The sequence below is a fragment of the Oncorhynchus clarkii genome, chromosome 22 (assembly GCF_045791955.1).
Source record: "Oncorhynchus clarkii lewisi isolate Uvic-CL-2024 chromosome 22, UVic_Ocla_1.0, whole genome shotgun sequence".
Taxonomy (NCBI): domain Eukaryota; kingdom Metazoa; phylum Chordata; class Actinopteri; order Salmoniformes; family Salmonidae; genus Oncorhynchus; species Oncorhynchus clarkii.
The window spans coordinates 46351804-46373490 of record NC_092168.1 but is presented as its reverse complement, the minus strand read 5'-3'; the positions used below and the strand labels follow the sequence as shown (position 1 = coordinate 46373490).

General features: G+C 40.2%; 1 protein-coding gene across 1 annotated transcript; it reads right to left on the bottom strand.

Annotated features, from left to right (window-relative positions):
* Positions 1–256: 256 nt before the first annotated feature.
* On the bottom strand, positions 257–8100 carry LOC139380976 (glutamine amidotransferase class 1 domain containing 3). Its single transcript, XM_071124181.1, has 6 exons — positions 7871–8100; positions 4999–5051; positions 4418–4651; positions 4092–4184; positions 2065–2221; positions 257–1059 (listed from the first exon to the last, which is right to left on the bottom strand). Exons 1-6 carry the CDS (start codon positions 7982–7984, stop codon positions 904–906), a joined length of 807 nt encoding a protein of 268 aa, XP_070980282.1. The 5' UTR covers positions 7985–8100; the 3' UTR covers positions 257–903.
* Positions 8101–21687: the final 13587 nt, after the last annotated feature.

Sequence of the window (21687 nt, the reverse complement as noted above, 5' to 3'; positions counted from 1 at the left end):
TGTGTTGCTGCCTTGCTATGTTGTTTTCTTTAGGTCTCTCTTTATGTAGTGTTGTCTCTCTTGTCGTGATGTGTGTTTTGTCCTATATTTAGAATTTTTTTTTTTTTTTGTCCCAGCCCCCATCACCGCAGGAGGCCTCTAGGTAGGCCGTCATGAGAACTAAGAATGTGTTCTTAACTGACTTGCCTAGTTAAATAAAGGTTAAATAAATAAAACATGAGTACACTGACGACATCACTTCATTCCACAGACATGATGAGTTCACTGACATCTCTTTATTCAACAGACATGAGTTCAATGACAATATATATGACTCCAGGTAAGTAAAGCCATTCTCTAAACACTGCCTTTCCTTAGCGCAAGTTGTCTCAAGTCTGAATGAAATGCTTAAAAAATTATTATTTTTAAATCTGATTTCAGCATTTGAGATATTTATAGCTTATTCGCCTAGAAACACAGATGATTTTAAAGTTAATAAATTCGTACACCTGCTCTGAATCTTTGAATGAGAGAAGAACCTCAACATGTTTGCATTTAAAACCGAGTGACCAATGACATGTTAGCGCCCTCTGCTGGACAATACAGGAACTAGTAGTGCTTCTCTAAATTACAACACTAGAATTCCATTCCATTCCTATAACAGGGAAATGAACCTGTATCTAGTTAGCAGAATAAAGTAGTTTATTATTATAATACATTAATATTCTCTAGATTTCCAGCAAAAACATACAAAATAATTACTTCTATTGAATACTGGCACATATAATAAAATCTAAATCTTAAGCTTTTGACGAATACTTTGTTGAGAGCTGTAAAACCACATAACGAGCACACTCCTTCGATATAGTTTACTGGTGAAGTGGATTTGTGTTGGACAACATTGCTATTTGGTACGATATTTAATTATAAACTAATGTGGGTTCTGCTCTTTCCCTTTCCACTGAGTTTGAGGACGTTGGTTACCATGACGCCGATGCCGTCGAAGATCAGGTGCACCTGGGTCTCACACATGAAGGCTGGTGATGTCACCACCTTGTTCTTCTGGTCTACGTGGGCCTCGTGATGACACTCGGGGTCAAGGGTCACACACAGAGACAGGGATTACAGAGGCTAATCAAAAGCACACGTCAAAACAGCAAAGCTTAAATTACATATTCACTTTCAGCTGAGTGCAGTAACTTTGTAACATACTTTTCACATTGCCTTTGACAAATGTTGTAATATATGTAGTATTTAACATACTTACAATTGGAGTGGCAGGCAGCCTAGTGGTTAGAGCGTTGGGCCAGTAACCGAAAGGTTTCTGGATCGAATCCCCGAGCTGTCGTTCTGCCCCGAGCTGTTGTTAACCCACTGTTCCCCAGTAGGCTGTCATTGTAAATAAGATTTTGTTCTTAACTGACTTTCCTAGTTAAATAAAACATTTATAACATATGGGAGTTTAACCCACTTATTGCAAGCGCCATGATCTATCAAATGACCTTAAATGTGTTGAATTGCTGATGTCAACAGTAAGATAACAGTTAGATAACAAACACAATTGCATTTTATCGATGGCAATTTGAATGCATAGATATACCGTGACAAGATCCTGCGGCCCATTGTCGTGCCATTCATCCGCCACCACGGCCCCATGTCTCAACGATCAGTACACAATTCCTGGAAGCTGAAAATGTCCCAGTTCTTCCATGGCCTGCATACTCACCATACATGTCACCTATTGAGCATGTTTGGGATGCTCTGGATTGATGTGTACGACAGCGTGTTCAAGTAGCCGCCAATATCAAGCAACTTCGCACAGCCATTGAAGAGGAGCGGGACAACATTCCACAGGCCCCAATCAACATCCTCATCAACTCTATGTGAAGGAGATGTGGTTGTGCTGCATGAGGTAAATGGTGGGTCACACCAGATACTGACTGCTTTTCTGATCCACTCCTCTACCTTTTTGTAAGGTATCTGTGACCAACAGAAGCATATCTGTATTCCCAGTCATGTGAAATCCATTGCATGTTGCGTCTATATTTGTGTTCAGTATTTATAATGCAGCATGTGAAAGGATATGGTGACCTCCTTGACGATGTGCTTGGCTCCCAGAGCCTTAATAGCCCCAGCAGTGCCAGCATAGGGCCACTTGCCCCCCTTCTCCTCTTCGTGCCCCACCGTCACCTCTACCCCAGGAAGCAGCTTGGCAGCCAACACAGGAGAGATACAGCACAACCTAGGATAAATATAGCCAGGTTAGGACAATGTACTAATTCCATGTGACCAGCGTAGTTTAGAGGTTGGCCCTCTGATGTCACATAGGTGGATACATTGATATGTTTTAATTTATAAATGATTTTTACAAAAACTCCCACTTTACCTAACATCATTACTAACCTTTAGGCATATGAGCTACTATACGCAGATTGAAAACTAAAAAAATATGCTTTTTGGTCATTTGGTGGTTAAGGCTAGCGGTGTGGTTAAGGCTAGCGGTGTGGTTAAGGCTAGCAGGGTGGTTAAGGCTAGCAGTGTGGTTAAGGCTAGCAGGATGGTTAAGGCTAGCAGTGTGGTTAAGGCTAGCAGTGTGGTTAAGGCTAGCAGTGTGGTTAAGGCTAGCAGGGTGGTTAAGGCTAGCAGGGTGGTTAAGGCTAGCAGGGTGGTTAAGGCTAGCAGGGTGGTTAAGGCTAGCAGGGTGGTTAAGGCTAGCAGGGTGGTTAAGGCTAGCAGGGTGGTTAAGGCTAGCAGGGTGGTTAAGGCTAGCAGGGTGGTTAAGGCTAGCAGGGTGGTTAAGGCTAGCAGGGTGGTTAAGGCTAGCAGGGTGGTTAAGGTCAGGTTTCAAATTGTATTGTATGATTGTATGACTTTGTGGCTGTGCTAGCTAATGCCACTATGCAGAGCTCCCTCCGGAACAAGATTCATGACACAAAAAGTTAACCAGGTCTCAGGGATGGGTAACTCATCAGTTAGATAATTCGGGCTTTTTGTTTTTTTGCACCCCATTTCTGGAAAATCTTCAAAATGTTCTTGAATGTGATGTTCTGGTGTCTCTAGGTCCATTCAGAAAGCTGATCGAGGACTGTATTACTGATGAATGTGACGTTCTGGTGCCTCTAGGTCCATTCAGAAAGCTGATTGAGGACCTTATTACTGATGATTGTGATGTTCTGGTGTCTCTAGGTCCATTCAGAAAGCTGATTGAGGACTGTATTACTGATGAATGTGATGTTCTGGTGCCTCTAGGTCCATTCAGAAAGCTGATTGAGGACCTTATTACTGATGATTGTGATGTTCTGGTGTCTCTAGGTCCATTCAGAAAGCTGATTGAGGACTGTATTACTGATGAATGTGATGTTCTGGTGTCTCTAGGTCCATTCAGAAAGCTGATTGAGGACTGTATTACTGATGAATGTGATGTTCTGGTGCCTCTAGGTCCATTCAGAAAGCTGATTGAGGACCTTATTACTGATGAATGTGATGTTCTGGTGCCTCTAGGTCCATTCAGAAAGCCTTTTGAGGACCGTAATGCTGATGAATGTGTTTTTTAGGACCGTGTTTTTCTATCTGTTTGCATTTTGGATTTATTTTTTTGATATGAGTATTATCTATAATTTCTGTAATTCAGGGCTCATCTGTAAAATAGACCTTGGTCTCAGTATGACTCCCTGATTAAATAAAGGTTACATAAAAACACAATAACTCTTCCTCATTTATACAACCAGTTAGAGATACTAGAATCCTCGTCTTAACCTAGAGCACAAACTGATATTAGATGTTACTTTTCTAAAACGCCTTTCATTCCTTTCTGCCATCTATCCTGATGTCGTGAAAGATGTGGTACAGGCACCCATCTGACTGCTTTCCAATACTGTTTAACTTCAAATTAGTGTGAATGGAAGGATACAAGATTATGAAGCCACTTTAAAACTATTGAGATACACCCAAAAGGTATTCATTTACAAGGGGCACTCAATCCCTAGTCGCTATGGACAGACTACGTAAATATAAATCAAGCATCTGACCAGATTACACAATATTTTTTTGGTCTGGGTTAACCGAGCTCAATCCCCAACAAGCACAGTTTTACACACGACGACAGCACTGACCCGATAGGTTTGCCTGCCTTATGAAAGTCCTTCAGGACACGCTCCACATCTGTGTTGATCTTGCAGTCTGGACCGTCCACGGCAAACGTCGACCTGCCACACAAGACAAGCAAAACAGATCCGTCTGAGGGGTACAGAGAGAAACGTCGACCTACCACACAAGACAAGCAAAACAGATCCGTCTGAGGGGTACAGAGACAGAAACATTGAGATGCCCTTGCAGAAGCTCAAAGTGTTTGTACAGCAGGTATACTTAACATGAATGATATGAATTAACGGTTGTTGTTTTTTTTAACAATGTGGTATGACAACGCTGTTCCACCTACAGGTTTTTTGCAGCCCCAAAGCCCCCTGGGAAGATGATGGCGTCATGGTCGCCAACGCTGAGTTTGGCGAGATCTGTGACGTTGCCCCTAGCGATGCGTGCGGACTCTGATAAGACGTTCCTGGACTCATTCTCAACTGGCACTCCCTTCCCGTGGTCGATGACATGCATCTGGGACACGTCAGGGGCGTACATCTGCACCTCGGCCCCGCCCCTGCTCAGGTGCACCAGGATCCTGTTTCACACACACACACAACACATCAGTGAGAATGATGTAGCACCTCTTGTTCACTGTGTGAATCAGGCTAGACGCCACCTTCTGCTGGCCCACTTCTCACAGGCGACTGGTGCATAGAGTGGCGCACAGTTGGCCCAGCGTCGTCCGGGTTTGGCCGGTGTAGGCCGTCATTGTAAATAGGAAAATGTTCTTAACTGACTTGCCTAGTTAAATAAAAGGTTAAATTAAAATATTATAATCATTTTTAAGATGTAAAACTGTATGTTTTAGCCATCTTGTCAAGCAAGTTAATAGTATGTTGTATAGTGTAAGACAGGCTTGGAATAGAATGGAAATAGACTCACGCTGATGCTTCATGGATTTCTGTTCCGTCATACACACCACAGCCAGACAGCACCTGTTAACATGACTCGCATTAATATGACACGTTCACTTCATAAATTATTGATCATCTTATGGGAAATGAATGCAAAACTAGATCAACTCCCAACAACAAATCTATACTGAACAAAAAAAATATAAAACGCAACATTTAAAGTGTCGGTCCCATGTTTCATGAGCTGAAATAAAAAGATCCCAGACATTTTCCATTAAACAGCATGATCATTACACAGGTGCACCTTGTGCTGGGGGCCAATCTAAAACGTGCAGTTGTGTCACACAACACAATGCCACAGATGTTTTAAGTTCTGAGGGAGCGTGCGATTGGCTGACTGCAGGAATGTCCGCCAGAGCAAATTGCAAATTCTGAAAAACGCTTACCTGTACCAATGTTTGTCCTGTACAACTGCAGTCCTTCCACTGAAATTCATACTTTTAATAAAAACATTTATCATATACAGGCTGTTAAGTCTCCAGTTGATTAACACAATGAGGAGAAAGTCGATTTTATTCTAGAAAAGCTTTTATTCAAAGTATGAATCGCAGTTGTAGACGATAAACATAGGCACAGGTAAGGCACAGGTAAGCCTAAGCATTTTCAGGATTGACCATTTTTCAAAGCGGCTTGATGAGGAGTTGGTTATTTGAATCAGCTGTGCAGTGCTAGGGCAGAAACCTAAATGTGCCTCTCGGGGTGCAGAGGACCGACTCTGCACAAGCTTGCAAAAAAAATAAAAAATGGAGTAGTCCGCCTGAAGCCAGAAGTTGAATAACATTCCGTTTCAACTTACTCTGTCGACTGACTGTAGGCTTGGTTCTTATGCAGGGGCGAATAAACATTATAAAAAGTACATTCATGTAGTGTCTAATTTAACAGAATTTCCAAACGTGGGTCTGCAGTTCGTCAGCATGGTCAGTTCCTCTCTGCTTACCTCATGTCAAAATAAAAGTCCCCCCCCACACAAGTTCTTGCTTTTTTTGTGTGCAGGCATGGCACACTTGAATGACTTTTATTTTGACATGAGGTAAGCTGAGAGGAAGTTTGGAAAGTTGGTTTATGTTCTATTAGATGTTTGTTTTTTTGTAAAATGTTCCCTCTGCATAAGGACCAACCCTACAGACAATCGGCAGGGCGGACATCCCGAGGCGTTCGTGCTGATTGTACGGAGATTGTGACAGACGGTTAAAATGGCATCCCTTGACAAGACAAGAAGTATGTCAGAAGTGCAGTATTATCATAAGTAGATAGTTATACTAGGAATACGGAGGAGGAATGGAGGGGAAAAGAGAGGCAGAGGTTAGAGGGAGAGGGAGGCTAATCCATTTGTGGTTTCAGGGTGGGTGAAAACAAGAGTTGGGTGCTGTGGAATCGGTGAGGGTAACTCAGAAGTGGTCTTGTGATAATTGTTTGTGTTTCTGCTGGTCAGAGGGAGCAGGTGTTACACTAATGGGGGGGAGATGTGAATTGTTTTGCTCTCAAGAAAAGGGTGCCATTGAAAGGAGCTGACCAACTGAAGGGAAAGATTCCCGGTGTTTATGATGCGACGCAGACAGGGTGGCGTATGTGGTAAAACAGAAGAGTCCTTGTCTGTTGTTTTGGTGTTCAGTCTTTCCCCGACAAAGTTCTATTTCTGTCTAGTCCTGCCTCTCCCATCTCCTCATTGGTTTATAGAAGCAGGTACCCACTGTGCCATCCCCTCATTGGTTATACCCACGTGGGTGATTGAAAGACAAACTGTTTAGCCGGTCGTCGTGGTAATACTATGAAAGTGTAGATGCCAATCACCATATAAGTTCAAAGATGAAAAATCGTGGAAGGAGGAGAGATGACTACAAACGATTCGGTTGGCCGTTTTATGTGTGGATTAATTGTCGGAGTAGAGGACCTTGTGCATTTCAGGTAAAATAACAACTCAATGTTTATATCCCAGGACAAATTAGCTAGCAAGTACAAGCTAACTAGCTAAATTGCCATACATGTTTAATGCTTTTTGACCTGTCCCCAAATTAATGTAATTGGTTCAGTTTGTTTTGATATTTTTACCTGCTTGTGGTGATCGCGTTTGGTGTAGGGGGACAAAATATTTTTTTGCACAATGGCGCGTGCCGCCGCTCGTTGACGTGCGCGCGCAATAATTGAATAACATGGATTTCTAAATGTATTTTGCGACGCTCGCGCACGCAACGTGTCCGGTCTGGTCAGCATGTTAGATTAGATTTTAGGCATTTATAGTAACGGTTATCAACTGTACTGCAGGGATGGAACACTTAGAGGTTATGTGGTGGCAGCTGCAGAGAGGTATTTGCGTGTGTGACATCAGAAGAGTTACAGGGTGTGTTAAGTGGTGGTGTCCCATCCTTTCAGGCTGTTGGCATGAAGTAGGACTATATATATCTATATTTAAATAGTGGAGTAAGGTATTTATTTTCATTTTGTTTAATTATGCAAAGCATACGAGTTATACCCCAGTCTAGTAGGTGGCAGTTAACACAACATTTATTGGATGACAACTGCCGTTAAACCACATCGAAGAAGAAGAATCGGCAGGGTGACTTGAAATGACATTGTATTTCATTTCTGGCTTTGCAAGTTAATTCCTAGCAACCTTAGAGTGTAAATGCGTTGTTAAAAAAAGAAAACGGCAAGCGACAGATTGACTCAATGTTGCGACCATTTATCAATACTCAACAACACCGCAATATAATAGAGTGTAGTTGAGCGATTACTCAGCTAGGGATTTCCGATACTACCTGCAACTGGTCAGAACTGACTTGGCACACATTAATCATGTAGCCCACTACTCGACACACTATATCGGATCCAGGTTTACTTACAACTGCAACTTTTGCACCGCTCCATCTGGCACTGGTGTGAAGCCCCGAGTTTACCAACTGTGATTTCCCTGGGAATGAAACCGATTTAAATGCTAGTGATCTTAAAGCAAACATTGTTGACTACAGAGTTGTACATAAACCAGACAGGGACCCCTTTTGACAAACGCGCACAAGATGCCGGGCAGTGGAATCAGCGTCTCGACAGCGAAAATAAAATAGTACTTCCGGGTAACGGAATTTCGGAAACATACAAATTAACAGTACCTCACGTAAATTAGAAAAGTGTCATTAACCTGTATTTATTAATAAAGATGTATGAAAAAATTATTGTCTAAACATTAACAATGACTAATTTGTTCATATTTAACTGAAATTTGCATTAATTTGGGATTTTAAAACACGTTCCAACGTCAAATAAATGCCCCCAAATCACTATATACGCATTACATATAGGCTTATAGAGAAATAATGATTCTGTAAAAGTGGGGAGGGGAGTACTCAGTATGGTCTGTATATATATATACCACTTTGTTGGTTACTACATGATTTCCATATGGGTTGCTTCATAGTTTTGATGTCTTCACTATTAGTCTACAATGTAGAAAATAGTACAAATAAAGAAAAACCCTGGAATGAGTAGGTGTATGAACTTTTGACTGGTACTGTATATATTTACATCATTTGTAACATTATGTACTATGAAAAGCTGCAAAAAAGATTGATTTCTATCATACGCATAGAGTTTTACCAATTGAGATAGAGGACTCTGTGCCATGGCTTCATTAAAGTGGTGGAAGCCCTCAATGGCACTGCCAATGCTAAGACGCCCCTTTGGCCACTAGAGGCCTCTAGCATTCTCCATGGTTTTAATTGTAAAACCTTTATTTTGAAGGCAGAATCCCGAAACCGGAAGTCTTAATGTGGATAGCATCCAGCTAGTGTTGCTGTCATGACGCTAGTGAGAGTGGCCAGCAAATGTGACACCTGGCATGGCATGTTTCAGCAAGGTCATGCAGTGAAATACTTATTTGACATAATTATTTTAGCTATCATGTCATGAAAATACAACAATAGGTTTTGTGTCTGTGTCAGCGTGACCTTTTATTAGTAACCTGAAGTTAAAAAATATATTTTGTTTCTCGGCTCTCCAAGGCCGACCTGAGTCTTTAATCAGGTCAACACTCGTAAAAGCCTCAGGGCCGGACGGTATTCCACGGCGTATTCTTAGAGCATGGCAGGCATCAACACTGTCATTTCCAACCTCTCCTTATCCCAGTCTGTAATCCATACATCTCAAGATGACCACCATCATTCCTGTTCCTAAGAACTCTAAGGCTTTATGCCACAATGACTACCACCCTGTAGCACTCACATCTGTAATCATGAAGTACTTTGAGAGGCTGGCTTTGGCACACATTAACTCCACCATCCCAGACACCTTAGACCCAAGACAACTTCAGGAAATGGTGGGGCGAGCTTGCCCCCATCCACGTAGACGGGGCTGCAGTGGAAAGTGTTGAGAGCTTAAAGTTCCTCGGTGTCCAAATCACTAAGGACTTTAAATGGTCCACACACACGCAACAATGCATCTTCCCCATCTTCCATCATACAACCAGAATCTAAAGACGGTGACATCTTGTGGAAGCCCTAGGAAGTGCATAAACATCCATATCTAAGCTGGACTTCAAATGGCACTGTTTTCAAAATCGAGGTCTCACTTCCTGTTTGGATTTCTTCTCAGGTTTTTGCCTGCCATATGAGTTATGTTATACTCACAGACATAATTCAAACAGTTTTAGAAACTTCAGAGTGTTTGCTATCCACCAGTAATAACAACATGCATATATTCCCATCTGGGAGTAGGAGGCAGTTTACTCTGGGCACGCCTTTCATCCAAAAGTGAAAATGCTGCCCCCTAGCCCCAACAGGTTAAAGACTCCAAACACTCAAGCCATAGACTGTTCTCTCTGCTTCCGCACGGAAAGTGGTACAGGCGTATCAAGTCTGACACCAACAGGCTCCTGAACAGCGTCTATCCTCAAGCCATAAGACTTGTTGCTAAATAGCAAACAGGATCTGTTGACCCTTGTACTGTATTTGTGTACTGTCTCTATGAATACTCACAGGAGTCTACACCCTGATGCATTCTGACACTCCAATGCACACACACACACACACACACACACACACACACACACACACACACACACACACTAATTTAATTTGCTTGCACACATATTTATACTGACTCTACACACACACACACTCACATCCTGAAGGCTCGTCACCTTACCCCTAGATATATATACATGTACCTGTACCACTCCAGTATCCCTGTACATTGTAAATATGGTACTGGAACTGAACCTGTACATAGTAACCTGTAGGTGAGTACAGGTCCCACACTAACCTTTAATGACGTGAGCGATGTTGTGGTCCTGACACATGAAGTCAGCGTGGATAGGGCCCTTCACTCCCATCTCTCCCTTCAGGTGTTTGGTTTACCCCTCCAGGTTGGTGTTGGGCTCCCCAACTTTGTAAACCTCATCATCCTTGCACGCAAGGAGAGTTGGTCATGAGTAACTATCAAACTCCTAACTCCTGCTCGCTACAATCTTACCCCGAACAGGTTACTAAATACAAGTACGGCACTGAAATGTATAGCAGCTGTTTTATAGGCTCCTGACTAATCCTGCTGTTTTGTTGTTGAACACCAGAGGGCATCCTTGAGCACATCTATTCCATCTAGTTTTTATCATTATTTTATTAAAGGAAAACACAAAGATGTTGAAGGGCTCCCAAGTGACACAGAGGTCTAAGGCACTGCATCTAAGTGCTTGAGGCATCACTACAGACACCCTGGTTCGAATCCAGGCTGTATCACAACCGGCTGTGATTTGGAGTCCCGTAGGGCGGCGCGCAATTGGCCCTGGCGTCGTCTGGGTAGTCATTGAAAATAAGAATTTGTTCTTAACCGACTTGCCTAGTTAAAAAAATAAAATAAAAAGTTTACATACACTTAGGTTGGAGTCATTAAAACTTGTTTTTTAACCACTCCTCAAATAAAAACAAATACTGTATGCTTCGTTCTGTATGGTAAAGTGCCTTGCGAAAGTATTCGGCCCCCTTGAACTTTGCGACCTTTTGCCACATTTCAGGCTTCAAACATAAAGATATAAAACTGTATTTTTTTGTGAAGAATCAACAACAAGTGGGACACAATCATGAAGTGGAACGACATTTATTGGATATTTCAAACTTTTTTAACAAATCAAAAACTGAAAAATTGGGCGTGCAAAATTATTCAGCCCCCTTAAGTTAATACTTTGTAGCGCCACCTTTTGCTGCGATTACAGCTGTAAGTCGCTTGGGGTATGTCTCTATCAGTTTTGCACATCGAGAGACTGAATTTTTTTCCCATTCCTCCTTGCAAAACAGCTCGAGCTTAGTGAGGTTGGATGGAGAGCATTTGTGAACAGCAGTTTTCAGTTCTTTCCACAGATTCTCGATTGGATTCAGGTCTGGACTTTGACTTGGCCATTCTAACACCTGGATATGTTTATTTTTGAACCATTCCATTGTAGATTTTGCTTTATGTTTTGGATCATTGTCTTGTTGGAAGACAAATCTCCGTCCCAGTCTCAGGTCTTTTGCAGACTCCATCAGGTTTTCTTCCAGAATGGTCCTGTATTTGGCTCCATCCATCTTCCCATCAATTTTAACCATCTTCCCTGTCCCTGCTGAAGAAAAGCAGGCCCAAACCATGATGCTGCCACCACCATGTTTGACAGTGGGGATGGTGTGTTCAGCTGTGTTGCTTTTACGCCAAACATAACGTTTTGCATTGTTGCCAAAAAGTTCAATTTTGGTTTCATCTGACCAGAGCACCTTCTTCCACATGTTTGGTGTGTCTCCCAGGTGGCTTGTGGCAAACTTTAAACAACACTTTTTATGGATATCTTTAAGAAATGGCTTTCTTCTTGCCACTCTTCCATAAAGGCCAGATTTGTGCAATATACGACTGAGAGTTGTCCTATGGACAGAGTCTCCCACCTCAGCTGTAGATCTCTGCAGTTCATCCAGAGTGATCATGGGCCTCTTGGCTGCATCTCTGATCAGTCTTCTCCTTGTATGAGCTGAAAGTTTAGAGGGACGGCCAGGTCTTGGTAGATTTGCAGTGGTCTGATACTCCTTCCATTTCAATATTATCGCTTGCACAGTGCTCCTTGGGATGTTTAAAGCTTGGGAAATCTTTTTGTATCCAAATCCGGCTTTAAACTTCTTCACAACAGTATCTCGGACCTGCCTGGTGTGTTCCTTGTTCTTCATGATGCTCTCTGCGCTTTTAACGGACCTCTGAGACTATCACAGTGCAGGTGCATTTATACGGAGACTTGATTACACACAGGTGGATTGTATTTATCATCATTAGTCATTTAGGTCAACATTGGATCATTCAGAGATCCTCACTGAACTTCTGGAGAGAGTTTGCTGCACTGAAAGTAAAGGGGCTGAATAATTTTGCACGCCCAATTTTTCAGTTTTTGATTTGTTAAAAAAGTTTGAAATATCCAATAAATGTCGTTCCACTTCATGATTGTGTCCCACTTGTTGTTGATTCTTCACAAAAAAATACAGTTTTATATCTTTATGTTTGAAGCCTGAAATGTGGCAAAAGGTCGCAAAGTTCAAGGGGGCCGAATACTTTCGCAAGGCACTGTATATATAATATGACATTTGTAATGTCTTTATTGTTTTGAAACTTCTGTGAGTGTAATGTTTACTGTTCATTTTTATTGTTTATTTCACTTTTGTATATTATCTACCTCACTTGCTTTGGCAATGTTAACACATGGTTCCCATGCCAATAAAGCCCATTGAAATAGATAGATAGATAGATAGATAGATAGATAGATAGATAGTGGCTATTTGAAGAATTTCAAATATAAAATATATTTTGATTTGTTAATAACTTTTTTGGTTACTACATGATTCCATATGTGTTATTTCATAGTTTTGATGTCTTCACTATAATTTTACAATGTAGAAAATTGTAAAAAAATATATTAAAAAATTAAGAAAAACACTTGAATGAGTATAATGCAGTATAATTCTGTGGGTGTTGTGTGCTGTGTGCATCCGTGACGGCTCCTCTGAAGATTGTTTGTCTAAATCATCCAAAAGTATCTCAAATTGATTAAAGTCACTAATATCAAGTAACCTACAGACTTGATATCATTTGGCCACTTTAATAAATGGAACACTAGTCACTTTAATAATGCCACTTTAAGAATGTTTACATATCTCATATTACATGTATATACTGTACACTGTATCCTTCACTATCTATTCTTTACTATCTATTGTATCTTAGCCACTCTGTCACTGCTCATCCATATATTTATACTTATATATTCTTATCCCATCTCATTTACTAGATTGTGTGTATTAGGTTTTGTTGTGGAATTGCTAGATATTACCTACTGCCTGCTGTGCTGTCAGATCTAGAAGCATAAGCATTTCACTACACTCACAATAACATCTGCTAACCATGTCTATGTGACCAAAACAATGTTATTTTATATCACTTAATTTGAACATGATGCGCAAAAAATATGCTAATATCGGTCCCATTGACTTGAATGGGGATTTGTACCACAAACGCTAAAACGTCAGCATGTGGGAAAGTAAAACAAACCATGGGTGGCTGTCATACCATTTCCATAGACAGCTTACAGGGTAACGAAAGAAATGTGTCATTTTGTAATTTGTGTGTACTATCCCTTTAAGAGAGCGAGTAGCATGGTGCACAGTGTACAATAAACGTATTAACGTGTGAGAAAAATGTACATATATCATTGACTAAGCATGACCTGTGCAAGTGATGTTGATGACAACTACAACATCAATTAACATTGTAAAATTCCTTTACTGACAGCATTAAAAATGGTTTAACCCTACTGAGATGGAAGTGATATACGCATTGAGTATAGACTACACTGAGTGTACAAAACATTAAGAACACCTGCTCTTTCCATGACACAGACTGACCCGGTGAATCCCTTATTGATGGCACTCATTACATTCACTATCAATCGGTGAAGATGAAGGGGAAGAGACAGGTTAAAGAAGGATTTTTAAGCCTTGAGATAATTGAGACATGGATTGTGTATGTGTGCCATTCACAGGGTGGATGAGCAAGACAAAAGATTGGAGTGCCTTTGAACAGGACGTGGTAGTAGGTGCCAGGCGCACCGGATTGTGTCAAGAACTGCAAAGCTACTGGGTTTTTCACACTCTACACTTTCCTTTGTCCTCCACCTAAAGGACATTCAGCGATCTTAACACAACTGTGGGAAGCATTGGAGTCAACAAGGGCCAGCATCCCTGTGGAACGCTTTCGACAACTTGTAGAGTCCCACGACCTCGACGAATTGACACTGTTCTGAAAGCAAAAGGGAGGGGCGGGTTCAACTCAATCTTAAGGTGTTCCTAATATTTGGTATAGTCGGTGTGTCCTGCTAGTCACTGTAGAGAAGTGAAGAGATTCAACACAACAGATGGAAACCTGGAGGCAGAGACAGAGATAAGATATCAAACCGTTGAGGTACAGATACAGTAAACATTATGCAGATGAGAAGAGACATGTCGTGACCTGCTCCCACATCTCGGGGTCAAATTCAGCTGTTTTTTTTTCTTCTAGTCGAAGCCTTGACTCACACAGCTAGCTTCGTCTGTGATATGTGTCACGACCGGAGCGAAGCCCATAACAAAAAGGGAGACAATGTGGAGATAAAGAATATCAAAATATATGTATTTAACTGAAGTAAACTAAATACAATTAACAATGGTGTGTGTGTGTGTAGTCAGTAGTGTAAGTGAGTGGTCGCGGGTATACATGTGATAATGAGGGGTGTTGAAAGGTGCCAACGCAAACAAACCAAATAGCCACAAAAATGCCACAACCAAAATCTGTCTGTGTCTCCATGGAGAGAGTCTCCCCAATGAATGGGGAAGAGGTGCATTTATCCTGGGACACACCTGAGCCCAGGTGTGTCCCATTTAGCTGACGACCCTCCCGGCCCCGCCCACCTACATCCTATTAAGGAAAACGAGAGCGAAGAGAAAGAATTCGGCAGACAGAGTGGGAGGGATGTCACATTAGCTTCATGCTTCAGGAAAGCCCAGTAGAAATGATCGTTCACCTGTGTTTATTACATCATTTTACAACGGGTTGGGTCTTATCCTGAATGCTGATTGGTTAAAACTGCATTCCAACCAGTGTCTATTTCACAAGTTAACACCGGCTAAATCTATGACAATGAAATGCCTATTTACTCTGTTCCATCTCACTGCTTAATCCACTGTCTCATCAGCCCAGCCAGGCAATTTATAAACTTGATCCCCACTATAAAAAGTGTCTAGACATTACCTCACATTTCTTTTAGACTAACATTGTCTTATTCGGGCATTAACACTTAATTATTACACAATGTGGTTTATGAATGGGTCTGAATTGATAGAATGAAAAATAGATATGGGGCCCAAATAGAATAAATGATACACTTCAGGCTATTTTTCACCAAAAACAATTAAAGGACACGTTGACATACTTGTGAGCTCAACATTTTAATGGTCTCCCTCTTGACAGTTAATGAAGTTCGTTTTCTGCAATTCTACACATTTTGCCATGGGGGGGGGCATAGAGAAAATGTGGCCGATTTAAAGCAAGTTTTCTGCAATTCCACACATTTTGCCATGGGGGGGGGGCATAGAGAAAATGTGGCCGATTTAAAGCAAGTTTTCTGCAATTCCACACATTTTGCCATGGGGGGGGGCATAGAGAAAATGTGGCCGATTTAAAGCAAGTTTTCTGCAATTCCACACATTTTGCCATGGGGGGGGGGCATAGAGAAAATGTGGCCGATTTAAAGCAAGTTTTCTGCAATTCCACACATTTTGCCATGGGGGGGGGGCATAGAGAAAATGTGGCCGATTTAAAGCAAGTTTTCTGCAATTCCACACATTTTGCCATGGGGGGGGCATAGAGAAAATGTGGCCGATTTAAAGCAAGTTTTCTGCAATTCCACACATTTTGCCATGGGGGGGGGCATAGAGAAAATGTGGCCGATTTAAAGCAAGTTTTCTGCAATTCTACACATTTTGCCATGGGGGGGCATAGAGAAAATGTGGCCGATTTAAAGCAAGTTTTCTGCAATTCTACACATTTTGCCATGGGGGGGGGGGCATAGAGAAAATGTGGCCGATTTAAAGCAAGTTTTCTGCAATTCTACACATTTTGCCATGGGGGGGGGCATAGAGAAAATGTGGCCGATTTAAAGCAAGTTTTCTGCAATTCCACACATTTTGCCATGGGGGGGCATAGAGAAAATGTGGCCGATTTAAAGCAAGTTTTCTGCAATTCCACACATTTTGCCATGGGGGGGGGGCATAGAGAAAATGTGGCCGATTTAAAGCAAGTTTTCTGCAATTCCACACATTTTGCCATGGGGGGGGGGGCATAGAGAAAATGTGGCCGATTTAAAGCAAGTTTTCTGCAATTCCACACATTTTGCCATGGGGGGGGGCATAGAGAATATGTGGCCGATTTAAAGCAAGTTTTCTGCAATTCTACACATTTTGACACATGGTGAAGAGAATTATGTGCAGTTTTAATATGATATCTGAGTGAGTGACTAACAAAATCAATGCCCCCCCCCAGTCGGTAATTCGACCATGATTACTACAAGTTTAGATAGTCTAGCCAGCTAACTTACTCTTCTAAAAAAAATGTTAGCTGGGCTAATTGACTGACTGTCTGTGACTTACATAACGAGAAACTAGCACATTTAGAAAGTGAACTAGTTGCCCATCCCTGGGCTAGAATACATGTCCAAAGAAGTACTGTAAATGACTGAATGAATGCCAGTGCAGGTGTAGGAAGCCTAAGAGTCCTCTCTTTCAGTTGGACTCTTCCCTCCATTCTTGGCTGAGTTCCTTCCTGTTCCTGTTCCAAAACAGACAGATAGAAACGCACGGCTGTGAGAGGATTTCCTGCTATGATACATTCCAGCTATTTTTACATCCTTTTGGCAACAGGGAGTCAGGAAAGGAGATATGTTCCCTTAAAGCAATCAGTACCACACACACACACACACACACACACACACACACACACACACACACACACACACACACACACACACACAAATAAACATTTTCCCGTACATTAACCAATGTATTTCAGCATTGTGTGTCAAATGTAAAAAGCACCAATCAGCAACTACCTTTTTCTGGTCTCTTGAGAGCACATCCTTCTGTACAAAGAAACCACCTATAGAAACCACCTATAGAAACCACCTATAGAAACCACCTATAGAAACAACCTATAGAAACAACCTATAGAAACCACCTATAGAAACCACCTATAGAAACCACCTATAGAAACCACCTATAGAAACCACCTATAGAAACAACCTATAGAAACCACCTATAGAAACCACCTATAGAAACAAGCTATAGAAACCACCTATAGAAACAAGATATAGGAACAACCTATAGAAACCACCTATAGAAACCACCTATAGAAACCACCTATAGAAACCACCTATAGGAACAACCTATATAAACAACCTATAGAAACAACCTATAGAAACAACCTATAGAAACAAGATATAGGAACAACCTATAGAAACCACCTATAGAAACCACCTTTAGAAACCACCTTTAGAAACCACCTATAGAAACAACCTATAGAAACCACCTATAGAAACTACCTATAGAAACTACCTATAGAAACCACCTATAGAAACCACCTATAGAAACAACCTATAGAAACTACCTATAGAAACCACCTATAGAAACAACCTATAGAAACAACCTATAGAAACAACCTATAGAAACAACCTATAGAAACCACCTATAGAAACAACCTATAGAAACCACCTATAGAAACAACCTATAGAAACAACCTATAGAAACAACCTATAGAAACCACCTATAGAAACAACCTATAGAAACAACCTATAGAAACCACCTATAGAAACCACCTATAGAAACCACCTATAGAAACAACCTATAGAAACCACCTATAGAAACCACCTATAGAAACTACCTATAGAAACAACCTATAGAAACAAGATATAGAAACAAGATATAGGAACAACCTATAGAAACCACCTATAGAAACAACCTATAGAAACAAGATATAGAAACAAGATATAGGAACATCCTATATAAACAACCTATAGAAACAACCTATAGAAACCACCTATAGAAACCACCTATAGAAACCACCTATAGAAACAACCTATAGAAACAAGATATAGGAACAACCTATAGAAACCACCTATAGAAACCACCTATAGAAACCACCTATAGAAACCACCTATAGAAACAACCTATAGAAACAACCTATAGAAACCACCTATAGAAACCACCTATAGAAACCACCTATAGGAACAACCTATATAAACAACCTATAGAAACAACCTATAGAAACCACCTATAGAAACAACCTATAGAAACAAGATATAGGAACAACCTATAGAAACCACCTATAGAAACAACCTATAGAAACAACCTATAGAAACCACCTATAGAAACAACCTATAGAAACAACCTATAAAAACCACCTATAGAAACCACCTATAGAAACCACCTATAGAAACAACCTATAGAAAGCACCTATAGAAACCACCTATAGAAACCACCTATAGAAACCACCTATAGAAACCACCTATAGAAACCACCTATAGAAACTACCTATAGAAACAACCTATAGAAACAAGATATGAAACAAGATATAGGGACAACCTATAGAAACCACCTATAGAAACAAGATATAGGAACAACCTATATAAACAACCTATAGAAACAACCTATAGAAACCACCTTTAGAAACCACCTATAGAAACCACCTATAGAAACCACCTATAGAAACAACCTATAGAAACAAGATATAGGAACAACCTATAGAAACCACCTATAGGAACAACCTATATAAACAACCTATAGAAACAACCTATAGAAACCACCTATAGAAACCACCTATAGAAACCACCTATAGAAACCACCTATAGAAACTACCTATAGAAACCACCCATAGAAACAAGATATAGGGACAACCTATAGAAACCACCTATAGAAACAAGCTATAGAAACCACCTATAGAAACAAGATATAGGAACAACCTATAGAAACCACCTATAGAAACCACCTATAGAAACCACCTATAGAAACCACCTATAGGAACAACCTATATAAACAACCTATAGAAACAACCTATAGAAACAACCTATAGAAACAAGATATAGGAACAACCTATAGAAACCACCTATAGAAACCACCTTTAGAAACCACCTTTAGAAACCACCTATAGAAACAACCTATAGAAACCACCTATAGAAACTACCTATAGAAACTACCTATAGAAACCACCTATAGAAACCACCTATAGAAACAACCTATAGAAACTACCTATAGAAACCACCTATAGAAACAACCTATAGAAACAACCTATAGAAACAACCTATAGAAACAACCTATAGAAACCACCTATAGAAACAACCTATAGAAACCACCTATAGAAACAACCTATAGAAACAACCTATAGAAACAACCTATAGAAACCACCTATAGAAACAACCTATAGAAACAACCTATAGAAACCACCTATAGAAACCACCTATAGAAACCACCTATAGAAACAACCTATAGAAACCACCTATAGAAACCACCTATAGAAACTACCTATAGAAACAACCTATAGAAACAAGATATAGAAACAAGATATAGGAACAACCTATAGAAACCACCTATAGAAACAACCTATAGAAACAAGATATAGAAACAAGATATAGGAACATCCTATATAAACAACCTATAGAAACAACCTATAGAAACCACCTATAGAAACCACCTATAGAAACAACCTATAGAAACAAGATATAGGAACAACCTATAGAAACCACCTATAGAAACCACCTATAGAAACCACCTATAGAAACCACCTATAGAAACAACCTATAGAAACAACCTATAGAAACCACCTATAGAAACCACCTATAGAAACCACCTATAGGAACAACCTATATAAACAACCTATAGAAACAACCTATAGAAACCACCTATAGAAACAACCTATAGAAACAAGATATAGGAACAACCTATAGAAACCACCTATAGAAACAACCTATAGAAACAACCTATAGAAACCACCTATAGAAACAACCTATAGAAACAACCTATAAAAACCACCTATAGAAACCACCTATAGAAACCACCTATAGAAACAACCTATAGAAAGCACCTATAGAAACCACCTATAGAAACCACCTATAGAAACCACCTATAGAAACCACCTATAGAAACCACCTATAGAAACTACCTATAGAAACAACCTATAGAAACAAGATATGAAACAAGATATAGGGACAACCTATAGAAACCACCTATAGAAACAAGATATAGGAACAACCTATATAAACAACCTATAGAAACAACCTATAGAAACCACCTTTAGAAACCACCTATAGAAACCACCTATAGAAACCACCTATAGAAACAACCTATAGAAACAAGATATAGGAACAACCTATAGAAACCACCTATAGGAACAACCTATATAAACAACCTATAGAAACAACCTATAGAAACCACCTATAGAAACCACCTATAGAAACCACCTATAGAAACCACCTATAGAAACTACCTATAGAAACCACCCATAGAAACAACCTATAGAAACTCTTTCTAGCATATCCGGTACAGGTCGTGCCAAGTTCACACAGCTGGCCTGAACACACGATCTGCTGGCCTGAACACCCGATCTGCTGGTCTGATCATGTGACCTGCCAAGAACCCAAATATTTGTTTATTTATGACTTCATCACAGCACAGCTGTTTGCTCTAGCTAGCTAACGGCTAGACAAGCCATTGTAACAGCAATTGTAAATGTTTAATTTGCGTATCTACCAGCTAGCTGACTTGTCTTATTGTGTCTCATTGTTTGCACAAACGTACGTTCATATAAGATATGTTTATACAAAAGTTAACTAGACAAGCCTTCACTTCAAGCTGTTTATGAGTCACTTCCTCTGCATAGCTCACTGATCAAACAATCTGCCTAATGTGTTCCTTCGGGCTGTTTTATTGTGTGTAAAATGTCAACGTCTATGGAATTAAACAGTCTAAATATCAACGTTTAATATCAGAGTTTACATTTCAGAGCTTTGTTCAATATCCTACTGCGCTGTGTGCTACAGTATGTTCCAATGCCCCACTAGATGTAAGCCTATTGCCCCTACAGTGAACATTATGAGAGTAAAAGGTACGGAAACCATCAATCAACTGCTTAAAGTGATTGCATGGTCCTGCACACATCTGATCAGTATAAGAGGAATGTATTGGTAAAAACACAACATCACTGCTGACACATTTTTTTTAAATGATTATTTTATTTTTATGAAAAATACGTCTTTAAGAAATGTGATGATATGTTAACTATACATGTTTTTATATATATTAAACGTTTAAATAAATAAATTAGGCTCAACATCAATACAAATAACTTTGAAGAAGGAAAGCATTTTCTACAAGAAGCTTCTGGAAACAATTGGTTGTCATGATAACTGTATTTCAATCCCAGTTTGAAAGACACAATGGAATCCCCTTTACAGTCTGCTGTGCATGGATACAGTAGACGTCATACACGTCATACATCATGTGAAGTCATCGTCGTCTGCGTGGCCACAATTCAGATAAGCATCAAACCCTTTTACCCATCATCACGTTTAAAAAAAAATAATTAAAATTAA

Excerpts from the sequence above, each read along its gene's own strand:
- LOC139380976 (XM_071124181.1), bottom strand. The coding sequence starts at position 7,984 with ATGTTTGCTTTAAGATCACTAGCATTTAAATCGGTTTCATTCCCAGGG. Across the intron at positions 5,052-7,870 it reads GCGGTGCAAAAGTTGCAGTT|GTGCTGTCTGGCTGTGGTGT; the intron begins GTAAGTAAACCT and ends TCATGTTAACAG. Across the intron at positions 1,060-2,064 it reads ACATCGTCAAGGAGGTCACC|GAGGCCCACGTAGACCAGAA; the intron begins ATATCCTTTCAC and ends GAGTGTCATCAC.